Source organism: Euprymna scolopes, chromosome 3 (assembly GCF_053919585.1).
Source record: "Euprymna scolopes isolate OS-2025 chromosome 3, ASM5391958v1, whole genome shotgun sequence".
NCBI classification, from domain to species: Eukaryota; Metazoa; Mollusca; class Cephalopoda; order Sepiida; family Sepiolidae; genus Euprymna; species Euprymna scolopes.
Genome location: NC_136484.1, coordinates 26548387 through 26571513, shown reverse-complemented (window position 1 = coordinate 26571513; position 23127 = coordinate 26548387). Strand labels below are relative to the sequence as shown.

General features: G+C 33.1%; 1 protein-coding gene across 4 annotated transcripts in view; it reads right to left on the bottom strand.

Annotated features, from left to right (window-relative positions):
• The window catches only part of LOC145254222 (la-related protein 1-like), a 93579-nt gene that overhangs the window by 47250 nt on the left and 23202 nt on the right, over positions 1-23127 (bottom strand). For 2 of the 4 annotated variants that reach the window (XM_080113008.1, XM_080113006.1), the window contains exons 4-6: positions 22724-22807; positions 8706-8865; positions 2340-2498 (exon numbers count right to left, since the gene is read on the bottom strand). In XM_080113008.1, coding sequence (XP_079969134.1) covers positions 2340-2498; positions 8706-8865; positions 22724-22807 — 403 coding nt within the window. The remainder of the gene's footprint in view (positions 1-2339; positions 2499-8705; positions 8866-22723; positions 22808-23127) is intronic. The other 2 variants (XM_080113007.1, XM_080113009.1) reach the window with 1 other exon arrangement.

Below are 23127 nucleotides of genomic sequence, written 5' to 3'. Positions count from 1 at the left end.
TTAAAATGTGACCTTATCTATATTTGAGAAAGTCTAAAGAAAAAAAAAAAAAAAAGTCAAATGTTTATTTTCTGTCTGTAGCAAAGAAAACTGAAGCAACATTCAAATTTTCATACCACAGCTCAGCAAGTGCACATTCCTTATGTTTTTTGTGGTTAGTATTTCAACATTAATTTTCCAAGGTTTCATTTTGAATGACAAAAAAAAAAGATATTCAATGAATAATGAAATTAAAGTTCAAATATAGTTGATTAACCCATTAAGAATCCACTTTGAAATAAATTCTAAATGCATAATTTACGATTCCATTTTATATTGAAGTTAAAAATAATTTTTAAAACAACTGAATTTGGAAATACTATAATAATGTCAAACACAAATGGTTGATTCACCATCAGAATTTTAATATGCTGAAAAATTTACTTTAAGATAAAAACTATTAAGAAAAAATAGGTTTACTTTTGTTTATTTAGAGCAGTTTAAAATACTTGAATTGTGTTTTGTTAAATTAAATAATCTCAACATTCATAATACTACCTCCAGTCGGAAATAGTTGGTGCATAAAAATTTTCAGTTTGGTCAAAAATACTTGGTGCATGCAAGTTTCAAATTTTATAAGGCAGTACTTTTGAAAGGAAATACGGGTTAACCAAATAATTATACTTAATTAAATTGACAATTGATTGTACGTACATTCTTACAATGTATGATTAAATAAATATACAAAAAAGCTAAAACATCTATTTATTCAATTGTTAATTTATATTTCAATTCTTCTGATATCAAAATTGAAGTGGGAAGTTTTCTTTTTCTTTCTAGCTGTGCTTTTGACATATGCTGAAGCGTGTAATTGTTGCCACCATCAGCCAAAATTATTTGTTCCATTATCTCCTGCAATGTCAGGAAAATGTTGTTCAACTTTGATTTTTCTATTTCTTAAAAGCTGATTTCAACAGCTTCAATTAATTCATCAATATTCTTTGGAGCCTTTTGGTTTTGAATGGATTGTATTGAAGTAACCTAGGTCAAGCACATTCAGATTCGGACTGTTTGCAGGCTGGTTAACCAGTTCAATGTTCAACCCTAATCTCTCCGATTCTTGTTTGAACACCGAGTCTGTTGGATGTATGTGTGGCTTAGCATTGTCTTGTTGAATTGTGATTTGTTGTGCAATGGATCCACTTGGCCATTTGTTCCGTATGGAAACAAAAACCTTTTTAACAAGGAATTCACAAATCTGAATCTTCATGATTGTATCCATGACTTCAGTTACCATTGTTCCAGCAGGCCTGTTTCTGCTGTTACATTTAGCCGCCTCTTGTTTGACAAATGGCCAAATTCCAATCTTCCCATCAAAGTAACATTTGTGATGTGGATCCCAACGGGGTCAAGCCACGGCAGCAAGAAACATTACCTCTGTAATGAAAGGTTTGCTTTTAGTGGTTCTTAAAGGGTCATGTTCGTCTTTGCCTAAATAAAATTTCCTTGCATTTTATGTCATGTAAAAACATTTCTCATCAATATGTATGACATCAAACATTTCTCTAAAAGTTCCTTGATTTAAATCAACCTGTGAATGGCAAAAATCAACGCGACATTTCATGTTTTCTATCATGAGAAACGGTTTTACAGCATTTGAATGTGCCTGAATTTCACCATCTTTCATCCTTGCAATCAATGTCTTAGGTATTCCACATGCTTGAGCAGTAGACCTCAAAGTGGTTCTTTTTCTCAAGGGAATGGTGCTTATATTTTAACTATAGTCCTTTTTTCGGCCACAGAGAAACTTACGGCTCAAAGAATCCATTGGCACTGATATATCAGACGAAATGTCTAGTGCTCGTGACCAAATTCTGCCTACAGTATTTCTTCCTATACTGAATTTTGTGGCAACATCTTTTATTGAACCTCGTTCTAGGATGTGCTCTTTAGACCTTTGTAGCAACGCTTGCAGAACTGCTGTTCGTCTTGAATTTGTCAATTCTCTCTTATCACTTGTTTTTACCTTCCATATTGGCATCAACTACATTTTTCATATTTATATAGCCACTGCGGGTATTTTTAAAAATAGATTATATAACTGTCAAAGTAATGTGCATAGATTAAACTCTAAATGACTTTTAGAATGAAAACTGTTCTTTTTCAATTAAACACACTCTAAAGTACTACCAGTTACCCCCTAAAACATTGAAATGGTGCGTGACAAAACCTAAATCGCGGACAGTTTTAATTCTGCACCAACTATTTCCGACCAAATGTAGTAAAAAAAAAAAAAAAAAAAAAAAGAAAAAACAAAGATAAAAACATTTTCATTGCAGACAGTATGAATAATTTATTACCTTTAATAGTAAGCTCTGTTTTCTTGACTTTATCAACCATAGGTCTACGTGGTACAGCCGATGCAGATATACCACCTCTACGCCCTTGGCTCCGACTACGGCGATTTCCTCGAACCTTCGGGTGCTCAATCTCAAGTGGAACCCATTTTTGGCGGGAACCTAAATAAAATAATTTGGCTGTTTCTTTAAAATAATCAAAAAGTTTGCCCCTCTCCCAGACCATTAAGGTTTTAAAAAGGGTTTTTGTTGGTATGAGGTTTACCACTATGACATGGTTAGTGGTGGAGTTAAGATGTTTTTTAGAGACAAGTGTTGCCACTAACTTAGATAGGACAAGTAATTGTTTTTGTAAATAATTTTCTAGCATAGGAGTAGGTGTAACTGCTTTAAAATGCCTGGAAATGGGGAATCATTTTGTTAAATTTAAATATGCAAAATTCAAGGTGTTCACATGTAATTGCTCTTGGAAAAAGAAAAAAATTTTCAATTAGCAGCTATGAAGTTGAGTATGAAAGGAATCACTATCTTATAAAAAGACCACAAGGACATTTGGCTACACAAAATTTTAAAATTTATTAGATACTAGCGAAAAAAACAGGTGCGCGTTTTTGATTGACGTGACGGCCATATGTATTCAGCAGTTAGCATTTTGTGTGGGACAGTTTTGAATGAGGTGAATAAATCGGTTTGTTTGTTTTTAAAAACTCGCTCCCTGTTTATTAGGAGGAGCAAAATGAAAGCTAGTCTGATATGAGGAAGTCGACATTGAACAGATGTTACTAAGCTCTCTTGAGACAACTGGCTTTTGGCCTGTGATTAGAGTCGAGTTTCGCTTTTTTTTTTAATACCGAAAACCGAATGTAACGCATGCCGATGCGGGAAATGTCGAATAATTAACGTTTGAAAGTCAATAAAATTAAATAGACAGGCGAGCTCCGTGGGTAACTCTGAGATATTACAATTTATAGATATAAAAAGTTTTAAGGTGTGAACCGAGCAAGCGCTTCTCTGAAAGAAGCCTTTTGTGGACATTGAGGAAAAGCGTACATACATACATTTTCGCTTTTATATATATAGATTCTAAAAGAACACTTTAGACATTCATTATTTCAATTTTTTTTATATTTGTTCATGAATTTAAAAAAATTGCAGCATTCTGTTTACAGCGACTGAATTATTCATTGCTGATACATTAGTAAGCAAAAAAAAAAAAAAATTGTCGAGAATGAACAGATTTTTTCAGTGAAATTTTGTCAGTGTTTTATAGATTTCTAAGGAACTTTCTGGACAAATATTTATTAATACTTATTACATGGACAAAAAAAATTAATATTTTCACCAATGTAAATATTCAATTTTTTTTTTTAATTAAAAGCTTACTGAATCAAATCGGTCAAACTTTGAGCACAGTCAAACTAATTGACCAACTCAAACAGATTACCTTAAAAGATATTTGTTCCTTAATTTCAAAAGCCAAATCTGACCCAAAGTCACACCACTGTATGCTTTGGAATAAAGTTAACCATGGAAAAAAAAAAAAAAAGGGGGGGGGGACGACGACGACAAAGGTTTTAAGATTAATTTTCCCAAATCTCAAGATTAATTTTCCCAAATCTCAATACCCCTTATGTCAAATCTCGTGTCTTTACACTGGAAATTGACAGAGTAGTTACGTAGGGAAATGTACACACACACAATTTCACTTTTATCGATATAATAGATTAATTCACTATTAATCTCAAACCCAAAATTATTTGCTATTAATTTACTATTACTGTCAACACAAACCTTATTTACTACTTGCATTTCTGCCCGACTTTGCTCTGCTCCTTTCATAACTTGCCCTAAGTGTGAATACCCTTTTATGTAAAATTTCAAATGTTTAGACTAAAAATTGTCTAAGTAATTTGGTAGAGACCGCAAAGGTAAATTTTTTTTAACTTTGACCCCATATCGTTTTGGTTTCAAATCAAAATAAAATGTTTGACCCATGTCCAAGTTACCTACATTTAAAATTTCAAGTGTTTATACCCAAAATTGGCAGTTTGGTAGGATCTGCAAAATCAACTCTTTCAACTTTGACCTTTTGGCAGCCAAATCGCCAAGATGTTGGCCTTCTTGAACCACTACCTTCAAGAAGATCAACCGTGGCACTCTGCGATTATTGCCGTCTTTCCCGACATCATTCTCGACCCCTCTATCAAAAGTCATCACAGGCCGCGGGGAGATTCAGCCTTCCTGAAAGAGTGCAGAGCCGCGCTAAAACGACTATCAAGGTCCAACAACCTTGTAACTGCTACCCATAGGGAATTCCACAGGGATCTAGAGAGGGGGCCGCCGCCGACCCACTATGCGTGTGTTTGGGTTGGCAGCAGAGCAAAATCCGCTCCACATGGAGTTGAGCGCCAGGTTAGAGTCATCTGAACAATTCGGAGTTCCCTCTGACCTGGCGATTGGCCTGAAATGCACTTAACATACAATGCAGTTTTTTTTTTTTTTTTTTTGGAGTCGCTTGCTCGTTTCCGGTGCGGAACAACGGCCGTAGAAACGACTGATCACGCTTTCTTCGATTGCCATGAACTCCACCAGTACTGGTCGTATGTCAGCGAGGTGACGGCTCGCATCAATCCCAAGCATCCTCACCCGATTACCGCATCTAATGTTGTGAGGCCGCCGTGGGACAAGGAAAGACAAATGGTTTACATTACAATCCTGGCCATGCTGAGAATGGGGATTTGGACATCGTGCCTGCAAGGTGGCCTATGGTGGAGGTGTGTCTTTTCCTGATCAGGATCTGATCGCTTTCTTTAAACACATACGAGTGAAGAAGATCGGATGTGATAGACTGCATCGTGCAGCATTTGACAGAAGCTGGATACATGTAGCAATCTGTGTACAAAAAGGAGCCAAATTTGAATGTGTTCCCCAACTAGATGTGGAACACGCACTTCTGTCAAGTGTAATCAATTTTCAGCCTATTAGCTAGCTGAGTGAATGCTTCATCCCTCCCAACTAGGAAGCCTCCAAGATTCCCATCCCCTCCTATCTGCAATTTTTCTTTTCACCCCTCTTGGAGAGAAAGAAATCAATCACTAACGCCCCATCCCGCACACACAAAATTTTCTTTTCTCCATTTTGTCCCATCTATAGAGCATTCCCACTTAGAGACCGGCCTGCAGGAGCTCAGGTTTCTTTACAAACTGAAGTGGAACAGGCGGTTTATCAACTACACAAGGTTGGGCAGGTCCTACTAACCACTTTTGTATTTTTTCTTCCTCCGCCCTCAACACAAGTGAATTTCTGTATCATCATTGTTATCTTTTGTTTTTATACGGAAATAAAAAAGGTTTTAAACAATTGGGTTCTAAGTAGGACGTCCCCCAGTACGAAAGGTTGAATGCGGTATTATGGTGAAAGATACTAGGTAAGAGAAATTTTTGTTTTAAGTTCTGGAGTGACAAGGATGACCAACCACCCCCACCTTTTGAGTTGGCTTTGTGCCTAAGTTTTTTGTTCAGTTGGAACTTACTTTGTAATTTTAGCTTGAATAAAGAATTTAATATCTCAAATTAAAAAGTTTGATCCAGGTCCAAGTAACCTAAATTTAAAATTTCAAGTGTTTATACCCAAAGTTAACGGAGGAGTTTAGTAGAGTTTAAAAGGTGAAATTGTTGAATTTTGACCTCTTACAGCCAAGTCTGGTCAAAAACCAATAAAGATTTTCCCAAATCTCAAGTCTGTAGACCGAAAACAGTAATTTGGTAGGGAAATGTACAGACACATTTTCACTTTTATAGATATAGATACAAATATATTTTCTAGATTTATAATTTGATAGTGTTATGCTAACGTTGATTAATATAAGATTAAAGCAAGCATACAAAGATATACTCTTAAAATTTGCTGCTGCTGATGTCAGAGAGGGTATCCATTTTCAGTCATCACATAATCTTTGGGATATCCATGTAACCAAAATGATTTGAAGGTTTCAGTAAGCAGCTACATAAATATGAATTCTAGACTAAATTATGGATTCTAAATTTAAATACTTTGACCTATTTAATGCAAAGAATAAGGCACAATATAATTCAATTCAATGACATTGATCCATTAGACAACAAATTTGGAAGGATGAATAGGCTTAAAATACACTCCTCTATACAATTTTTTTTTTGGAGAGTGTGATTTTAAATAGGAGTAACAGTTTATTGGGCTAATTTGGAATCCCTCAGAGATTCCATCAGATATGCCCCATGTGGAATTTCTTAAGACTAACTGACCAATGGTTTACTTGAACTTGTGCAGCTGCTTTCGTGCATGCTGCCAACTTAAACATCATAATTCAGCTACAAATAGACAGCATCAAAAATCCCTGTAATAGCAATACCAGAAAACACTGTTCAGCACTGAAAAAAGCGCACACTGCTCCTTAATCTAACAGTCAGTCTTTGAATCAACAATTAGTAAATTTATCCTTCAATCATCAAAATAAAACAACTGGATTCATAAATTTTTCTTTAAAATGGTATTTTGTTGCGACTTGTATATGCCAAGAAATCGCTATTTAAATCCGAGCATTACCAAAACTTGCCAGCATAGCATGTTGGCTAGTGATAAACTACTTTTTGCAACTATGCTGTTGCGGTTTGTTCATATAAACATTCAATATGAAAGTTCTACTCGAAGTTTCATATTTTTAGCTAATTAGAGAAAATTGTCTTTACCACAGAATTTGAATGAAACAGACGTCTTTCCAGTCAAAAATGAAAACATCTCAATGTTGAGGATTTGTAGTACAAAGATAATTCAAGATAGAAACTTCATTCAAAACGGTATTTAATAGCAAATATATTTTGTCATAAAATTTGAAGAGTTGGTTAAATTTTTTTTTTACATAAACATTGATAGAATGATGGTGAACACCGATAAGATTTTTTTTGTCTGTCGTCCTGTAGGAAATTCATTTTTTTTTTTAAATTTAAAAAAAAAATTTAAAAAAAATAAAATAAAATAAAATAAAAATAAAAATCGAGGGCTGAATTAGAAAACTTAAATTGCATAACTATAAGTTTGTAATTGATTTTAGGAAAAATATTTTTGTGTGTTAAAAATATTTTTTTATGAATTTTTTATTTTTCAGATATCTACTGGAATGCCTTGAAAATACATTTCTGCATTTTTAAGATGAGGATTGGTTATTCCTATTTGTATTCTTCAGACTACTATTTTCATCTTGAGTGTCATTTTCATGTTTTGGTCAATGTAATCTTAGACCGTAAGGCGTACTTTGTTGAACTGTGGACCGTTTCTGTCAAACTCTGGATGGAACGAAACTCTTTACTTTAGGGTAGTATGCTTGTTCCATTAGCCATGACTGGATAGAGGTCCTAAGTAATTTGCAATTGTATTTTTCAGTCGCCCACACAAAATTGAACCTTCAACCTTCAGGAGAAGGTCACTTTTACAATTGATTTTTTTCAAGTACTATAATCACTGTGCCACGGTCTGCAGGATTCTGAGTAGTGAAGGTGAAACTAGAGTCGTAGTGCTTAATATATCTGAAACCTTGGACAAGGTCTGGCATGATGGTTTTAAAGTATTACCGGACAAATAATATCAGATCCTTAGACAGAAGATCCAGGTTGCTCTCGATCACTGTATCTAAGCAACATCACATTAATGCAAGTGTGCCCTATGGGTCTTTAAAGAGATTATTATTAACCAGATTTTCATAAACCTCCAAGATGGGTATATTTGCTGATAGCACAAGGTTCCATTTTCAACATTGGGCAAAACCAAAACTATTTCCAACAAGTTCACCATGTCCTTAATATCGGCTGACCAAGTACTGCAAGCCAAGGCTGCTTCTACCAGGATTGCAAACCATTTGTGGTTTCAGTGACAGATTTCAAAGGTGAAGGTTGAGAACCAGATCAGTATTCTGCTTCATCAGCTTAAGCCAAGTTTTGAGTTGGCCACAGTCGTACATTTTTTTTAATTTTTTTTTTTCTTGCCATGGTGTTAAGTTGAAGAAAATCAGTTATGAAAATTTTGCATGTTGTTCCTCTCAGTTTTTTTTTTTTTTTGGGGGGGGGGGGGGAATGCCAAAAGAGTGTTGGTTATGCAATGTTTAGTTAAGGTCGTAGATTCTGTGATTTTCTTCAACTCAACACCATGACAAGAAACAAACAGAAAAAGAAAATGTACAAAATTCTGAAGATGAAGTCTTACTTCAAAATATATTAATTTTAAACAAATAAATATTGTCTATCCTTCATAATATTGCATTGTGATTTGGCTTTCAAACATTTAATACACATGCATCCATTTTAAAAATATTACTAGATAATAAACTAGATCGCTTACCTTTCCTTTTGGCTCCTTTGTTTAATTCATCACCTACAGCACCATTTTCTTTATTTTCCTTTGCACTATCATCACCTCCAGAATCATTTTGTCCATTGCCTGTTGGTACAGGTGATTGGTTTTGATTTAAGCTACGACTCGTTTTCTTTGTAACCTGTAACTGTGCAAATGAATAGAGATGTTTGGATTCTGTGATATGACAAAACAGAAAGATTCCGCTTCGGTTTATAAATACAAATGAATCAACCTTTACATTTAATTCAAACTAAATTACTGATTGAAAGTTTAAAAATTACTTTTGTAGAGGGAGATATTCCAAACAAAATTAGTATTTAATAGAGAAACAATGGCCCACTGTTGAAAGTGATAAACTACAGATTAAAAAAAACTCAAATATTACATTTTCACAAATGTTTGACAAAAAGAAAAAAAAAAAAAACAAGCATTCATCAACAGTCTCTAGTAGGGGGTGCTTCAGGCAAATAGAAATAAACACTTTTTCAAAGAGGCAGTTAAATCTACAAGGGTAAACTCCAGAACCACACCCCAAGCCAGACAGCAACAAAATCATTATTGAAGACATATCCTATTCCCAACAAGAAAAAACCTAGTCAAGCTATACGAGGTAAGTATACTGATTGTATACTCCAATCTCCAAGCCAATTGCAATTCCTCCTTTGTGTATTAACAAAAATTGGACTCTGCAGTGGCTGGTGGAGTACAGACCAGAGAATTTTTTTTTTTTTTTTTTTTTTAAATGAATAAATTTTTAAAAATCCAAAAGGGTAGGTGAAGTATACTCCTAGTGATAGTGTTTGATAAAAGCACGGGTCAACATCACCAAACTGAGTGGGAATCAGGAAGCAGTATCTGACTGACAAAAATCATGCCTCAAACAAGGAAATGATTTCCAAAAAAATTGGTTGCATCTTAAGCTATGCAGTTTAAATGCCAGAAGCTTGCATGGAAAGTAATGATTGTAGAGCTTAAAAGATTTTGTGTTGCATCCAAGAAATTCAGGAGGTGCATATGCTAGAATCATTGTCGGACAGAATGCAAGATGGCGTATTTTTATTACTGTAGAAATGGGTAAATAAAGTTGGTTAGTGAGAAAATTTTCATAGCTATGTCTGATTATGTACCACATTGTGGCTTGATTGAAGATGCAAAAAAAAGAAAAAAAAAAAAAGAAAAAAAGAGTTTTATGATGAGCTTATGTCAGTGATAAGGTTTATGAGACATACTTTTAGTGGTTGAAAATCTGATTAGTCGTGTTGGTGATTTTGAGTGCATGGAAGAAATGGATATAGTGATAAGATTACAGAGGAAAGAATTTTAGAATTTGATCTTGTAATCCACATGTTGGTCACAAATACTTCAGAAAGCCATCTCATATTTTTGTGGGTTATGATAAGGGAGAGGAAGATTAAATCTGGACAGTGCATAATGTGTTTAGAAAGGTTGAATTCACATTGAAAGAATGGATGAGTTCTTGGATTAATAGTTATAGAACAGTCGTTTGGCAACAAATAAAGAGGAATGCTGGGAAATGCCACTATGAGAAATTGTTTAATACTAAGTTGCAAAAGTAGTATCTGATTCAGCTATAAGAATTGAAAAAAAGGATATGGTAAAATGAAAGGCAAATCTGCAGAACCTGTATGTGTTGCAGAAATTGAGATGATTATGACTTTACAAATCAGATCATAAAAAGGTTACCTCGAACTTAATACAATTGTGAATTGTTTGCAAGAATAAAGTTGAAGCATTTTATAAAGTTTAGTTATTTGCAGATTGTTATCTGCATCTTCATAGTTGTTTCATGACTTTCACAACTATGGAACCATTCCTTGGCCTTCGAGACAAGATCACAGTGGAGCATCTGTTTTGATGCTACACTTCAGCTTTTCTGTTCTCAGTCAGTGGAAGAGAAACCCTCCCTGACAGAATTATTTTTGTTCCTATCCTTTTTGGGGAGCTGGATTTTCCCCACATTAAAAACCGACCTTATGTCTAACTGCCCTGGTGGGGAGACGAGTAAATAGGAACTATGGAAGGCAGTAATTTTTGATACAGTTAAAGAGTTCACCATTCCTATGCTGTCATGATTAACTACGTGACAAAAGCCAGAGGAATAGTTGCCCGAAACGTGAAGATAACAGTCCGAAAATATATAACTATACAAATTACTCATATATAAAAAAAACACTTTATAGAGGTAATTAAAGTTGATGGATAGAATTTTAAAGTGTCTCGGAAAAATGTGTAGCAAATAAGCAAAGATAAACTGCAGTTTAGTTTTATACCCAGGCAAAATACCACTGATGTTATATTTATCGGGAGATAAATGCAAGCATAGTAGTTTGATAAGCTGTATTTTACTTTTGTGGATATGGAGAAAGTTTTTGACAGAGTGCCATGAGAGGTTAACTGTAACATTGCTATTTTAGATGACTGACCAATTTGCTTTCTCTCCCTTAAATAGAAAAGAAACAAAATGGTTGTGGTATTCGTCTTGTTTTAACAATATAGTATTGAAAACTTTGTGTGCTGACTGCCAGTTTGAATGGCTTTCATAAGAAATCTAAGAAAGAATGAGAAAATCCTGGAGCTAAGAACTCTGAACATAAATAAAACAATGTGAATAAGTACATAACTAGTAATTCTAGTTTAGTAGCCATTTGAAAATTTGCATATTCGTAACAAATACTCATTTGATTAATTAATGAACATTGGTGAATCTAATTTATTACTAAAGAAAGCATTGGGTTGGATAGAATGTAATCAACTAATTTTTTTTTTCATAAGGGGGGGGGAATTACTGCAATGGCAGTTGCAAGTTAAAACTCATAGGAAATAAAAGGGGAAACCTCCTTAGCAATTCAAGAAAAAAATACTTTGTTTATCACATCCGCAAACATAGCATTTATAAGTACTCAATTCCCTTTCCATTCTTGTATTAATTGCTGGTGGCCTGGGGGAATGCTAGCCTACAAAGTCAAGGGTGGTTTTGTGACAGAGTATGGATCTCCTAATCAGCAGTAATTATTTCCTAGTCATCAACTCTTTATCATGGTCACTGCTCATTGTCAGAAGGAAAAAAATGAACCTTTATCCTGTTTGAAAGTAGTTCTGAATGGTAAATATCACTTAAATTTTCCTTATTCATGCAACATATTTGCTTTAACTTCTTTTCCCAGATTTCCGTTCCACTTATCTTGTTTTAGTAATAAGTAACAATTTGAAACATTTTTCAGCATCTCCTTTGAAAAACAAGATGTACGCTTTAAAATATAAAAAAAAAAAAAAATGTCCTTAGGAAAGGAAAACTTAGTGACTGACTAAAAGAATACCTTATCTCTAGGTCAGCACTTCCCTCCCCTCAATAGATTGGTGTCTTCATATATAAACTTATTACAAGCGTAGACGACAGTCTGCTTGAGAGAGACCTCTAAGGACTCAAATTAATTACATTTTATTTGGCCATTTTCTTTGAAACAGTTATATGTAAATCTAACACCTTTCTTTTGTTTCTTGCTTTGTATTTTCCTTAAATTATTTCAGGTATATTTTAACAAAAAAAAAAAAAAAAAAAAAAAAAAAAAAAAAAAAAAAAGTCTTCTCACTATGCTTAATTGAAATGCCGGATCAAGTAAAGAATAGATACCCTGTAGCAGACGACGACGCCTGGCGGTGACAAGCGCACATTTCAACTAACACCGGTGATTCGACCATGACATTGGCACACGCACATAGCGTCGGTTGTTTGTAAACACGTCAAATAGCAAACATGCTCGAATATTCGCCAGCAATTTTTTTTTATATATATATATATATTTACAAAACTATTGAAGATTTAAAAGAAAAAATGGGTTTGTATTATTGTACACAGATTCGAAAAAGTTGTGAAAAAACATGACAAATAAATGTTATCAAAGGCAAGATAAGTTACTTTTCTACCTAACTGGATATATTTTTTGTGTTTTTATTCAGTGTAACATGTTTATTTAGCTCGAAAAACATGCAGTGTTTACCGATGTATTGGAAAATTCAAAATTGCGGCCGAGTCTCTCTCGGAGAGGGTAAGTTTGGGAAAAGGTATTATAAATAAACTAGACAAAATACTGTTAGAAATTCGCTCAATATATGTTACCGTGATATAAGTTGACATATATTCGGTTGCTTTTTAATAGTATTTTGTCTAGTTTATTATTTATAACATCTTTTCCCAAACTTACTGTGTTAAAGAGACAGTCGGCCGCCATTTTGAATTTTCCAATACATCGGTAAACACTGCATGTTTTTCGAGCTAAATAAACATGTTACATTGAATAAAAACACAAAAAATATATCCAGTTAGGTAGAAAAGTAACTTATCTTGCCTTTGATAACATTTATTTGTCATATATTTGTTTTTTGACAACTTTTTCGAATCTGTGTACAGCAATACAAACCCGAAAAAATATTTACAAAACATTTTTTTTTTTTAAGTAAGTAACAAAACGAACGTATTTAAATAAAAGATATTTAAATAAATGAGCGTCTTCTGTTTCGGATTTTTGCGACCAAATTTTAAAATCTCAATTGTTTATACTTGTGATTTTATTATGCATAAAAATTGTCTCGGCCTAGAAGTATTTCTCCTTCACTGACCACCGACATACATCGCAATTTAAATAAATATTGAGTTGTATTATAATAATAAATAATAATGAACCTTTTCTTTTTTAATAAGTTTTATTCAAACAGTTTTTATTTGAACTTAATGGTCTGTTTTTTTTTGTTTTTTTTATTTATTAACTGTTTTATTCTTTTTTGTCAAACAAAAATAGAACTTTTATAATGAAATCTATATTATGGACTGTTTTTCAAACATCGAAATTTTAAAATTAAAGTTTTAGTTAAAAAAAAAAAAAAAAAAAAAAAGAAAAAAGACTAGGTGTTTTTTCTTTGAGATATTTTTTTTCACCATTTATCATTTTGAAATTTTATTCAACAATGAAATAAAAAAAAACTTTTCGTTAAATATATTTTTAAAAAGTTATAAAATATCTATAAAGTCTATTTTTTATGCCTGTAAAAGTTTGTTGAAAGTTCAAATAAAGTTTATAATAATTTAATTGAAAAAAAAAAACACCTTTTTTTTTTTTAAAAAATAAAACTAACTTTAATTTGAAAATTTCGATGTTTGAAAAACAGTCCATAATATATGTCATTATAAAAGTTCTATTTTTGCTTGATAAAAAGAATAAAATAGTTATTAAAAAGTCCTGTAAATATATTAAAAACGCACTCAGAAAGACGCCCATTTATTTAAATATCATTTATTTTAAAAAAAAATATTGCTCGCGAATATTCGTCAAAATTTAATATGTAAAAATATTATTTTAAAAATATAATAATTGTCGCTGAAGTTAATGTTTTAAAGAATTAAATAAATATTGAATTGTCTTAAAAACGCACAGAACCCCCCCCCCCCCCAAAAAAAAAACCCATGGTACATTAAAATCAATCTTGGTCGAAAAAATCCGAAACAGAAGACACCCATTTATTTAAATATCTTTTATTTAAATACGTTCATTTTATTACTAAAAAAAAATGTTTTGTAAATATATATTTTTTCTTTTAAATCTCCAAAAGTTTTGTAAGTATATTAAAAAAAAAAAAAAAAAATTGCTGGTGAATATTCGAGCATGTTTGCTATTTGACGTGTTTACAAACAACCGACGCTCTGTGCGTGTGCCAATGTCAAATCACCGGTGTTAGTTGAAATGTGCGCTTGTCACCGCCAGGCGTCGTCGTCTGCTACAGGGTATCTATTCTTTACTTGATCGCCACTTCTACTTATGTTTAGAGGGACATTTAACTTTCAATTTTGTTAATTTGTTGAGAGCAAAACTTTAGGTAGAATACTTATCTTTCCAGCCATGCAAGGGTACTGAAATACCTGGTCTTGAACACCAGTGCATGGTTACCCCTTTCAGTGTAATAGATCCATAGATCTCGTCAAGTCATCCATCTGGGAGAGGGAAAGATCTGATATAAAGTCTGTGCTTCTGGGAACAATCTAAAGCCAGTAACTTGTAACGAATTCGCCAGTTTGCAAACCTAAATTGCTGAAGGAGTAGGTAAGCTCTACTTATAGTCCGGCTTCCATACTCCTTTGTACTAACTAGGTGCAGAGGTATAATACCAGGGACCCTCTAGAAATACCCTGTGCTAAGCCTTGTTTCCTGACTAGGACAATAAACGCCATCTCCCCATTCCTAATTTCTTTCTCACAAACCGAGCAAATGGGTGTGCTTGCATACCAATTATGGCCATTTGACTGATCTGGGCCATTATTGTAAAATTATTGCTTATTGTACATAAATTTAATTCCTGATAACACTATTTTTCATTCTATTTAGTTTTAAAATTTTTTCTTGGACAAAATGTGTTCTTAAATAAAAGGCCTTTACTGATCAAATACATTTCTTAATGATTTAACATAAGATACTCAGAACTAAGATGGGGGGGGGGGGATGGAATAAATAGTCAATTCGAATTGTAAAACAAATTCGAATTGACATGTTCTTATCCCCTCTCCACTGAGGGTATAGTTAAATAAAGGTTGGATCTTTATTCATGTGTAAAAGGCACTTATATATAAAAAAAAAACAAAAAAAACAATGAGTTATTTGCTTACTAGTTTGTAACCTTATATTGTAAACCAATCACATTAAAGTTCAATCTATAATCAATATTTGTAAAATTGAGTCTACAAAAAAAAAAAAAAAAAAAAAAAAAAGAAGTGGTAGAACTGTTACCTATTTTGACCATTCAAACTCCTGGCCTGATGTAAAACATTGGGCTAAAACAGCCAAATGACAGTTTCATGACAAACAATGCCTTAATCTTTAAATTCGGTACCATTTAAAACCCTATTTAGACAAGTATGAATTTTAGGAGAAAAATAAAAATTAGCCCCAAAAGGTGTTTTTCACCCCTAAAACACCCTGAGGCTGAAGCCCCAGAATTTTCCCCAGGGTCAAATATTACATTTCCAGATGTATATTCAGGTTACCTTGCTTTTGGGTAATTTTCAGCAAAATCTAATGGTCTGAAGAGATTCTAGGTCCCGAAAAGTGCCATTTTGGGGACATTTTGACCCCTTTTGACCCCCTGGGGATGCAAGCAGAATTTTTATCAAAAATCCAAGAACGTTACATTTTCTCCTTTGGGTAGTTGTAACTTCATGCAAAATTTTTAGAAAAATATGAGCAGTTGAGAATTTTGGGAACGAACAGATCAGGATGAATTTTATGGCCCAAATCCGACTAAGTCGGTGGACCAATAAATATAGATAAATAAACAAGATAAAAAACTCCAAAAGACCCCTCCCCTTTCCCATGCAAGATGCTAAAGTACTGACTGTAGGTTAAGGACACGCAGAAAATTCATTTGAACTTACATCTAACTGGCCATAATGCTGAACGCAACACGAAGTTGGAACATTTGTGAAAAATAAGACTTGTTTTTCTGAATTCTTTACTTGCTTAATAAGTATTGTAAAGTTGATTACTTTATTTAAATTTTTTTCCATTATATCAAAAAAGGGGGTGTGTAAAATGTTTTTGACTTGTGATGGGGGTATGAGACGAATGGATTCGCCAATCATTTTTATAACCAACGGCTGTGCTAAACAACCAATGAAAACGTCCCAAATTATAAAAATTTGGGAATTTTGAATTCAATCAGTTCGCCATTTACTACGCCACGGACTGCATTTAATTCTTGGCCGCCATCTTGGTTACTAATCTGAACTACGCCGCCATCTTTGTTCAACTTAACAATTTTACTTAAATTTTAATTTCCTGTCATAATTTCCCTGATAACATTCTATTTTTCACTCTTAAGCTTTTAAATTATTTTTTTTTAAATATATTCTTATATACAAGTCTCATACTGGCTATATGTATGGTTCTTAATGTCTGATACTAAAATCCCTCATTCAAAATAACTGGAAAAATTCTTCTAGATGTAGAAGTGAAAGGGCTAGTTACTTTGCCTCCAAAACGACTACCGGTATCTATTTTGTATGATAAACAGATTAAATCCTTATTCCTGTATCTCCTAATGAACATTAATATTGTATTCAGATCATTTTGTCTGTTCAAACATGTTAAAAACCAATTGCTCTGTTCCTCAGGTTATAAAATTACATGCCTCATACATTGTACTTATGGGAGGGGGGGGGCTATCCTCTAGTTTTTTTTAATCTTTAGAAGGCAGAATTATAAAGGCTTTATATTACATATATATTGAATAGATACTTATCCATAATTTATATTTATACTAAAATTATCTATATTAAGTAGATAATTTTTTTCTTTCTCTTATGTGGGCTAAAGTAGTGGTGTTCGTTTTCGCATTGAAACTAAAAATCTAACAGCATAGATGCAACACTCTCCTCAGAGATCAGCACCCAAATACTTGTATTTGGTGACTAATGTCCACCACAGTAACTGGCTTGGTTTCTCTAGTTACAGATGCAGTTGGTAGCATCACACATAACTTTTCTATATCCCATTTCCTAACACAGACAGTAACATTCCTAACCTGTCTCCTAGATCGACAAGATTAGCAAACCTCACTTTTAGACTAATTCCTGATCACAAAATCCAAGGATTGTGTAGCAAAGGTCCATTGTCCACTTAAGAATGCTGATCATGCTGTGATAATGATCAGCATCACTAAACTGTTAGAAGAACCATTGCTCAAAATGACAAGGTATTACAAGAAGGCTGATTGGGAAGCTATCATGATCACCTGAGATGCTCCATAGGGAAAGAGCTTTTCTTTTTCTGTGGAAAAGCGTGCAAATGAGGGTACTGAATGATTCAAAGCAGCAATTGAAGAGCATTTTCCCACATGGAAGTTCTATAGCAAACCCTACTCTTCCCAATGATTTGCTTGCACAGTTGTCAGTGCTCAAAAGTAGCATGCATTCCACAGATTAATCTAACATAAGTCCAGTACAAATAAACAAAAGTATATAGAAACTAGAAATAATTGTAAGAGTGAAATAGCCGCAGCTAAGAGAAGACAAAGTTACAGAAAATATAACAGCATAGTAAATAATGGACAATCAATTTCGAATATCCAACAACCATGAAATTGTTTGCACAGCAACAGAGAAGGCTAATCTGCTTGCCTGACAATTTACCTCCAACTACACTTTGGACCCAGCAAAATACTATCCTAGATTTTCCTTTGTGAAAAGAAACCACAATATCTGAAGATAACACCTTCCCAATTGAGAGATAATATAAAAAAAATCTAGATACCTTAAAGACATGTGGGCCATATCTCATCCAAGCTATACTATTAAAAAAAATGCTCCACTAAGGTTGGCCCAGTCGTCTCCAAACCCTTCAACAAATGCCTTACAGAATCTTGCTTTCCTGATAGTTGGAAAATTGTTTCTGTGGTACAAGTTTACAAGAATTGTGGCAAAAGAAGTGACCCACTAAATTATCACTCCATGAACTTCCTCCCTCTCTTCACCAAAATCTTTAGTCCTTAATTAATCAAGCACTAGTCCACCACTTCGTAGATATTAAGTTTTTTTTCCAACCAACAGCATGGATTTAGGCCAGCTTGTTCTACTATTAGATATCCTAAGTGTAATCTATGAACATATACACCATGCACTGGATAAGGCAGAGGGCAGCTAGGCTGTAACCTTAGATATATCTAAGCCCTTTGACAGGATATGGTACAATTTTTACGAAAATTAAATCATATGGTATTACGGGATAAATACTTCGTATAACCAAATTTTTCTTAGAGAAAAATACAGATTGTTCTCGGTCATATATCCAAACATGATGTGGGTGTGCCTCGGGTCGATTCTTGAACCATCCTCATATTTATAAATGACCTTGATAAAATTATCTCAAAAAATGGGTAATGTTGACCATGCTTTATAACATATGAGGAGGAAAACGAATGAACACATCTAAGGAAATGGCTGAAAACTTAGAGGAAGACCCTTAGTTTGTAACAGAATGAGAATATAAACGGATGGTAACATTCGATGCTATCAAGGACAAGCTTCTTTCCTTTAAAAATTACAAAAAACCTCAACCATCTATAGCCATGGCTAATGATACACTACCTGAAAGCTATAACTTCTTGGTTTAACATTCACCAAGAACATGAATGGAAACAATTACATCGAGGGCTTTATGTTGCGAATGAAACAGTTGTAAGTGAGTTTTCAAAATAGTTTTTATAAATAATAAAAAGCTTATCTTTTGGCAACTGAATTGTATTTTTTTTTTTTACTGAAAATGTTCCAAAGTTCATTACAGAGTGAAAAATATCTTTTCAACCATTTTTTTTTTTTAATAAAACGAGCAAAGACAAATTTAAACAATACAATAAAAGTTTAATAGAATTTTTTTTTTTTTTTTTGTTAAAAATCAGAAATTCGAATGTTTATACCTTCAAGTCTGAACATAAAATTTGGAGCATATTTAGAATTACACTTATTTAAAAAATGAACAGAAAAATCTTTTGATGAACATTACTCGTCATAAAATGAAAATGTCATATTCCAAAACTCATGTTGGTTTGTTTGGCTAATAACTTTTCCAATTATCTAGTAAATGAAAATTTTTAGTTTTCAAAGGTCAACTAAAGAAATTTGTCCGTATAGCCCCCTATTGCCAAGTTTGTTAGAAAATGGGCTATCTCTACCATGTCAGAGTATCCTATATTTCTACAAGGCTGCTATTCGTCCATGCATAAAGTATTGTTGTAACATTTAGGCTAATGCATCTGCTACTAGTCTCACGCCTAGACAGGGTTGAAAAGAGTCGCCAACCTAATAGATCCCGCACTGTCAACCAAACTCGAACCACTGTCCCATTGACAAAATGTTGCATCTGTGCCTATTTTACAAGTATTTTAATGGAAAGTGCTTCGATAAACTCCAAATACCGTAAGCAGTAAAATCCCACCTCTACTGTAGAGATTCCTAGACGTCAGAAAGCCTTCTATTCAAATAGTTTCTTCCTTCGTATTACTAAACTTTGTAGTGACCATCAGAGTCGCTGCTTCCCTGACTGTACTCACAAGCAGAAATTCAAGTGTAATGTGAGCAGACATTTTGCTGCTCAACTCCCTTGATAGTATCCCTAAATATTTTGTCACAAACAGTAGCTTCTTACCAGGCCTTGTTTGGGGGTGAAAAGGCAGTATAAAAAAATAAAAACCTAAAAACTAATCAAACCATCACATTTGTGTGGTTAAATAAAATAAGCTACAATATGTAGCATATTTAATGTGTGAATTTACAGCAATTATGAAGTTCAGTGACTATAATTATCACTAGCGTGAGTGCTCGGCGTTGTCCAGGTGTTTGGAGGTGTGTGAGCAAAAAAAAAGAAAAAAATGGTAGCAGGCAGGCTCGAATCCATACCACGAAGAAGGAACAGAATGTGGGGGAGGGGAGAGGAAAAAAAAAACAAAAAAAAACCATGTCTTTGCTGTTGCAGCCATCCCCAAACCATAAGTGACACAGGTTTAAATTAAGGCTAGACAATCGAAAAGAGAGGGATGACTTTCGAAAATATCAGCAAAAAAAAAGTGACCCTCCCTGCAGAAAAGTGCCCAGTTCAGGATGAAGGAATTAATGTTTTGGCCAATTTTTTTTTTAATATATTTTGTCCGAAGGGTTGGGCTCTAAAATGATACTGATCTTGTGAAAATCAGTCGCTTCTGTCGAAAGTTTTAGGCAGACATATAAACATACATTTAAACAGACAGGTGAGATTTATATTATAGATGATACAGGATGTTTTTTTTGTAAATACGTAAACTATATATTTTAAAATAAGATAAAGATTTAATCGTCAGTCATATTATTCCATAAATGACAGAACAGTATGAAAAGACAATTTAAAGAAATTCTAGTTATGCAAGTAAAATTAGGATAATCTAGTGTTTGTTTTGCAAGACTAAAAGATCAGTAAACATGCGAGAAAAAAAAATGTTTAGTTTCTATACTTGAAAACAATGAAGTTATAGTGTGTATTCAATGAGTGAATTTATTAAATAAATTACAATAATTATGCAAGGTTTGCCAAAATCAAAAAAATTTTTTAAACGAGGCTTCATAAAAAGAAATGAACGATTACAGATTTAAGTATCGTTAAAATTTACAAGTGGCGAAGTAAAATTTATTCATCCTATAAAATACTTGAGTAGTGGTTAATGGACTTGTGACAATATTTTTGATATTACTAATCAAAATAAAAACTTGGTTAGATTACCTATAATATCTCAGCCTGTTTAAATGTATGTATGTATAAAACTTTCAACAAAGGCAACGGATTTTCATGAGATCGGTATTTTTGAAGCTCGACCCTTCGGACGACAAATATCAAAAAATTGGCCAAAAACATTAATTCCTTCACTCTTAACTGAGCACTTTTCGACAGGTGGTAGTGGGGAGGAAGAGGTCGCCTTTTTCGCTGATATATTCAAAAGCCATCCCCTCTTTCCGATTGACTAGCCTTAATTTAAACATTAGTCACTTCAGATTTGATGAAGGATGCAACAAAGCTGTCACATTTTTTTTTTTGCCTAATTTTTTTTTTTTTTTTTTTTTTTTAAAACACCTCCAAATACCCAGACAACGTCGGGCATCTAGGCTAGTTTGTTATAATTTCTTTCTATGATATTGGAAAGTTTTGAGTTTATTTTTGTGGGTTGTTAACAGCCTCTAAATTTAACAGTAGATAATGTGAACTATATTTAGTTTACTTCTAACAATTATTTTAAGTAAATAACTAATTTATACACACATTAGCAGGGTGACCTGACATTGAGCCTCATTCAATTCCTGGCAATGAAGGTTTCATACTTCCAATACTTTTGTCATGGAAATTGGTGAAATCATCTATTTTTCAAATTGATAGATTGCCTGCTCTAGTCTGGGATCCACCATGATGCACCAGGAAGCAGCTTCACACACCTCTCTACAGTGACAATTCACAATGCACTGTAGTCTACATTACACTGGATAGAATCTAATGTTGATTTTATCAAATTATTTTTATATAATGACTTGAAATTTCAAATGATAAAGTCTAGTATGATGGTTCAATTGCTTCATTTACTTTTGCATTTTTGTGCTAGTTGGTGAATTGTTATTTTTGTGAACGTATCTGATGTTTTTTTCAGTTTCCTTTCTTTCTAAATTTGAAGCCTTCGATTATATTGCACATATGCTAAAATCTAAAATTTCTCTTAAAAAAACAAAAACAAAAAAAAACTTGTCTTATTGGAGCGGGGATTGATTTTGTTCAGATAGGCACATTTTTGAACAGCATAGGAAATGAAGGAGAGAAGACCTATCAAAAAAAAAAAAAAAAAAAAAAAAAAAAAAATTCCTTTACTACACAGAGGTATAGCCTTCCACACAAACTGAGCAACATTGCTAGTTATATATTAGTTTTCTTTATTTTATTTAGGTGTTTTATACACTACAGTGTTGCAAACAATTTGTTAAACTTTCAGATCAAGAAGACTTTAAAATAGTTTGAAGTTTAGAGACATGTTAGAAAAATTTTGTATTTCAGCATATTTGGCTTAACAGCTGTTTTACATACTAGTATGTGTTAGCTTTTAGAAATGAACTTCCAAATTAATTTATCTCTGGCAAAGTCTTTATTTATCCCTCTTTCTCAAGTCCATTCTTATCACTTCCTAACATTTTCCTTGACACACACCTGTCAACCGACTGCAACCTGAAATGTTCCACATCTAATCTGACAACTATTCTTTCAATGTCACTAAATCAACAAAGTCATTTTGCATATATACTATGCAGATTTAGCTTTCTGAGATCAGATCTAATCCTGTCTGACACATTCATTCTGCTATATCTCTATGCAATTCATATTCTCTACCATGCACTGGCCAGGTTTCACATCCATACAAAAATTACCAAGAAAATAACTTACATCAGTTACTTCACTTAGAGCAGGCCAGTTTTCATCTTGAAAACCATTTGAAGAATCAGATTCAGGCTGTTGCACATGTTTCGGCTATAAATTAAAACAAAAACAGTTTCATTTAGAAGTAAACATGATTACTGAAATAATTTGATTTATTATGCATGTTAAAATAACAATTTTTATAATTAAAAAAATTGTCAAATTTTTAAAGATTTTTTAGAAACATTAAAAATAAAAGGTTGATAAAATACTCGTTTAACCATCTCAGTGCAATCAAATTTTTATGGATATTCCTGTAGTAAATTAGAAAAATATAGAAGTTTTGTGTTTTTTTAATATGAAGCTCTAGTAGGATAAAGAAATGCATAATATTGGGGCGCAGAGCATTATTACAGTGAAATGAAAATATA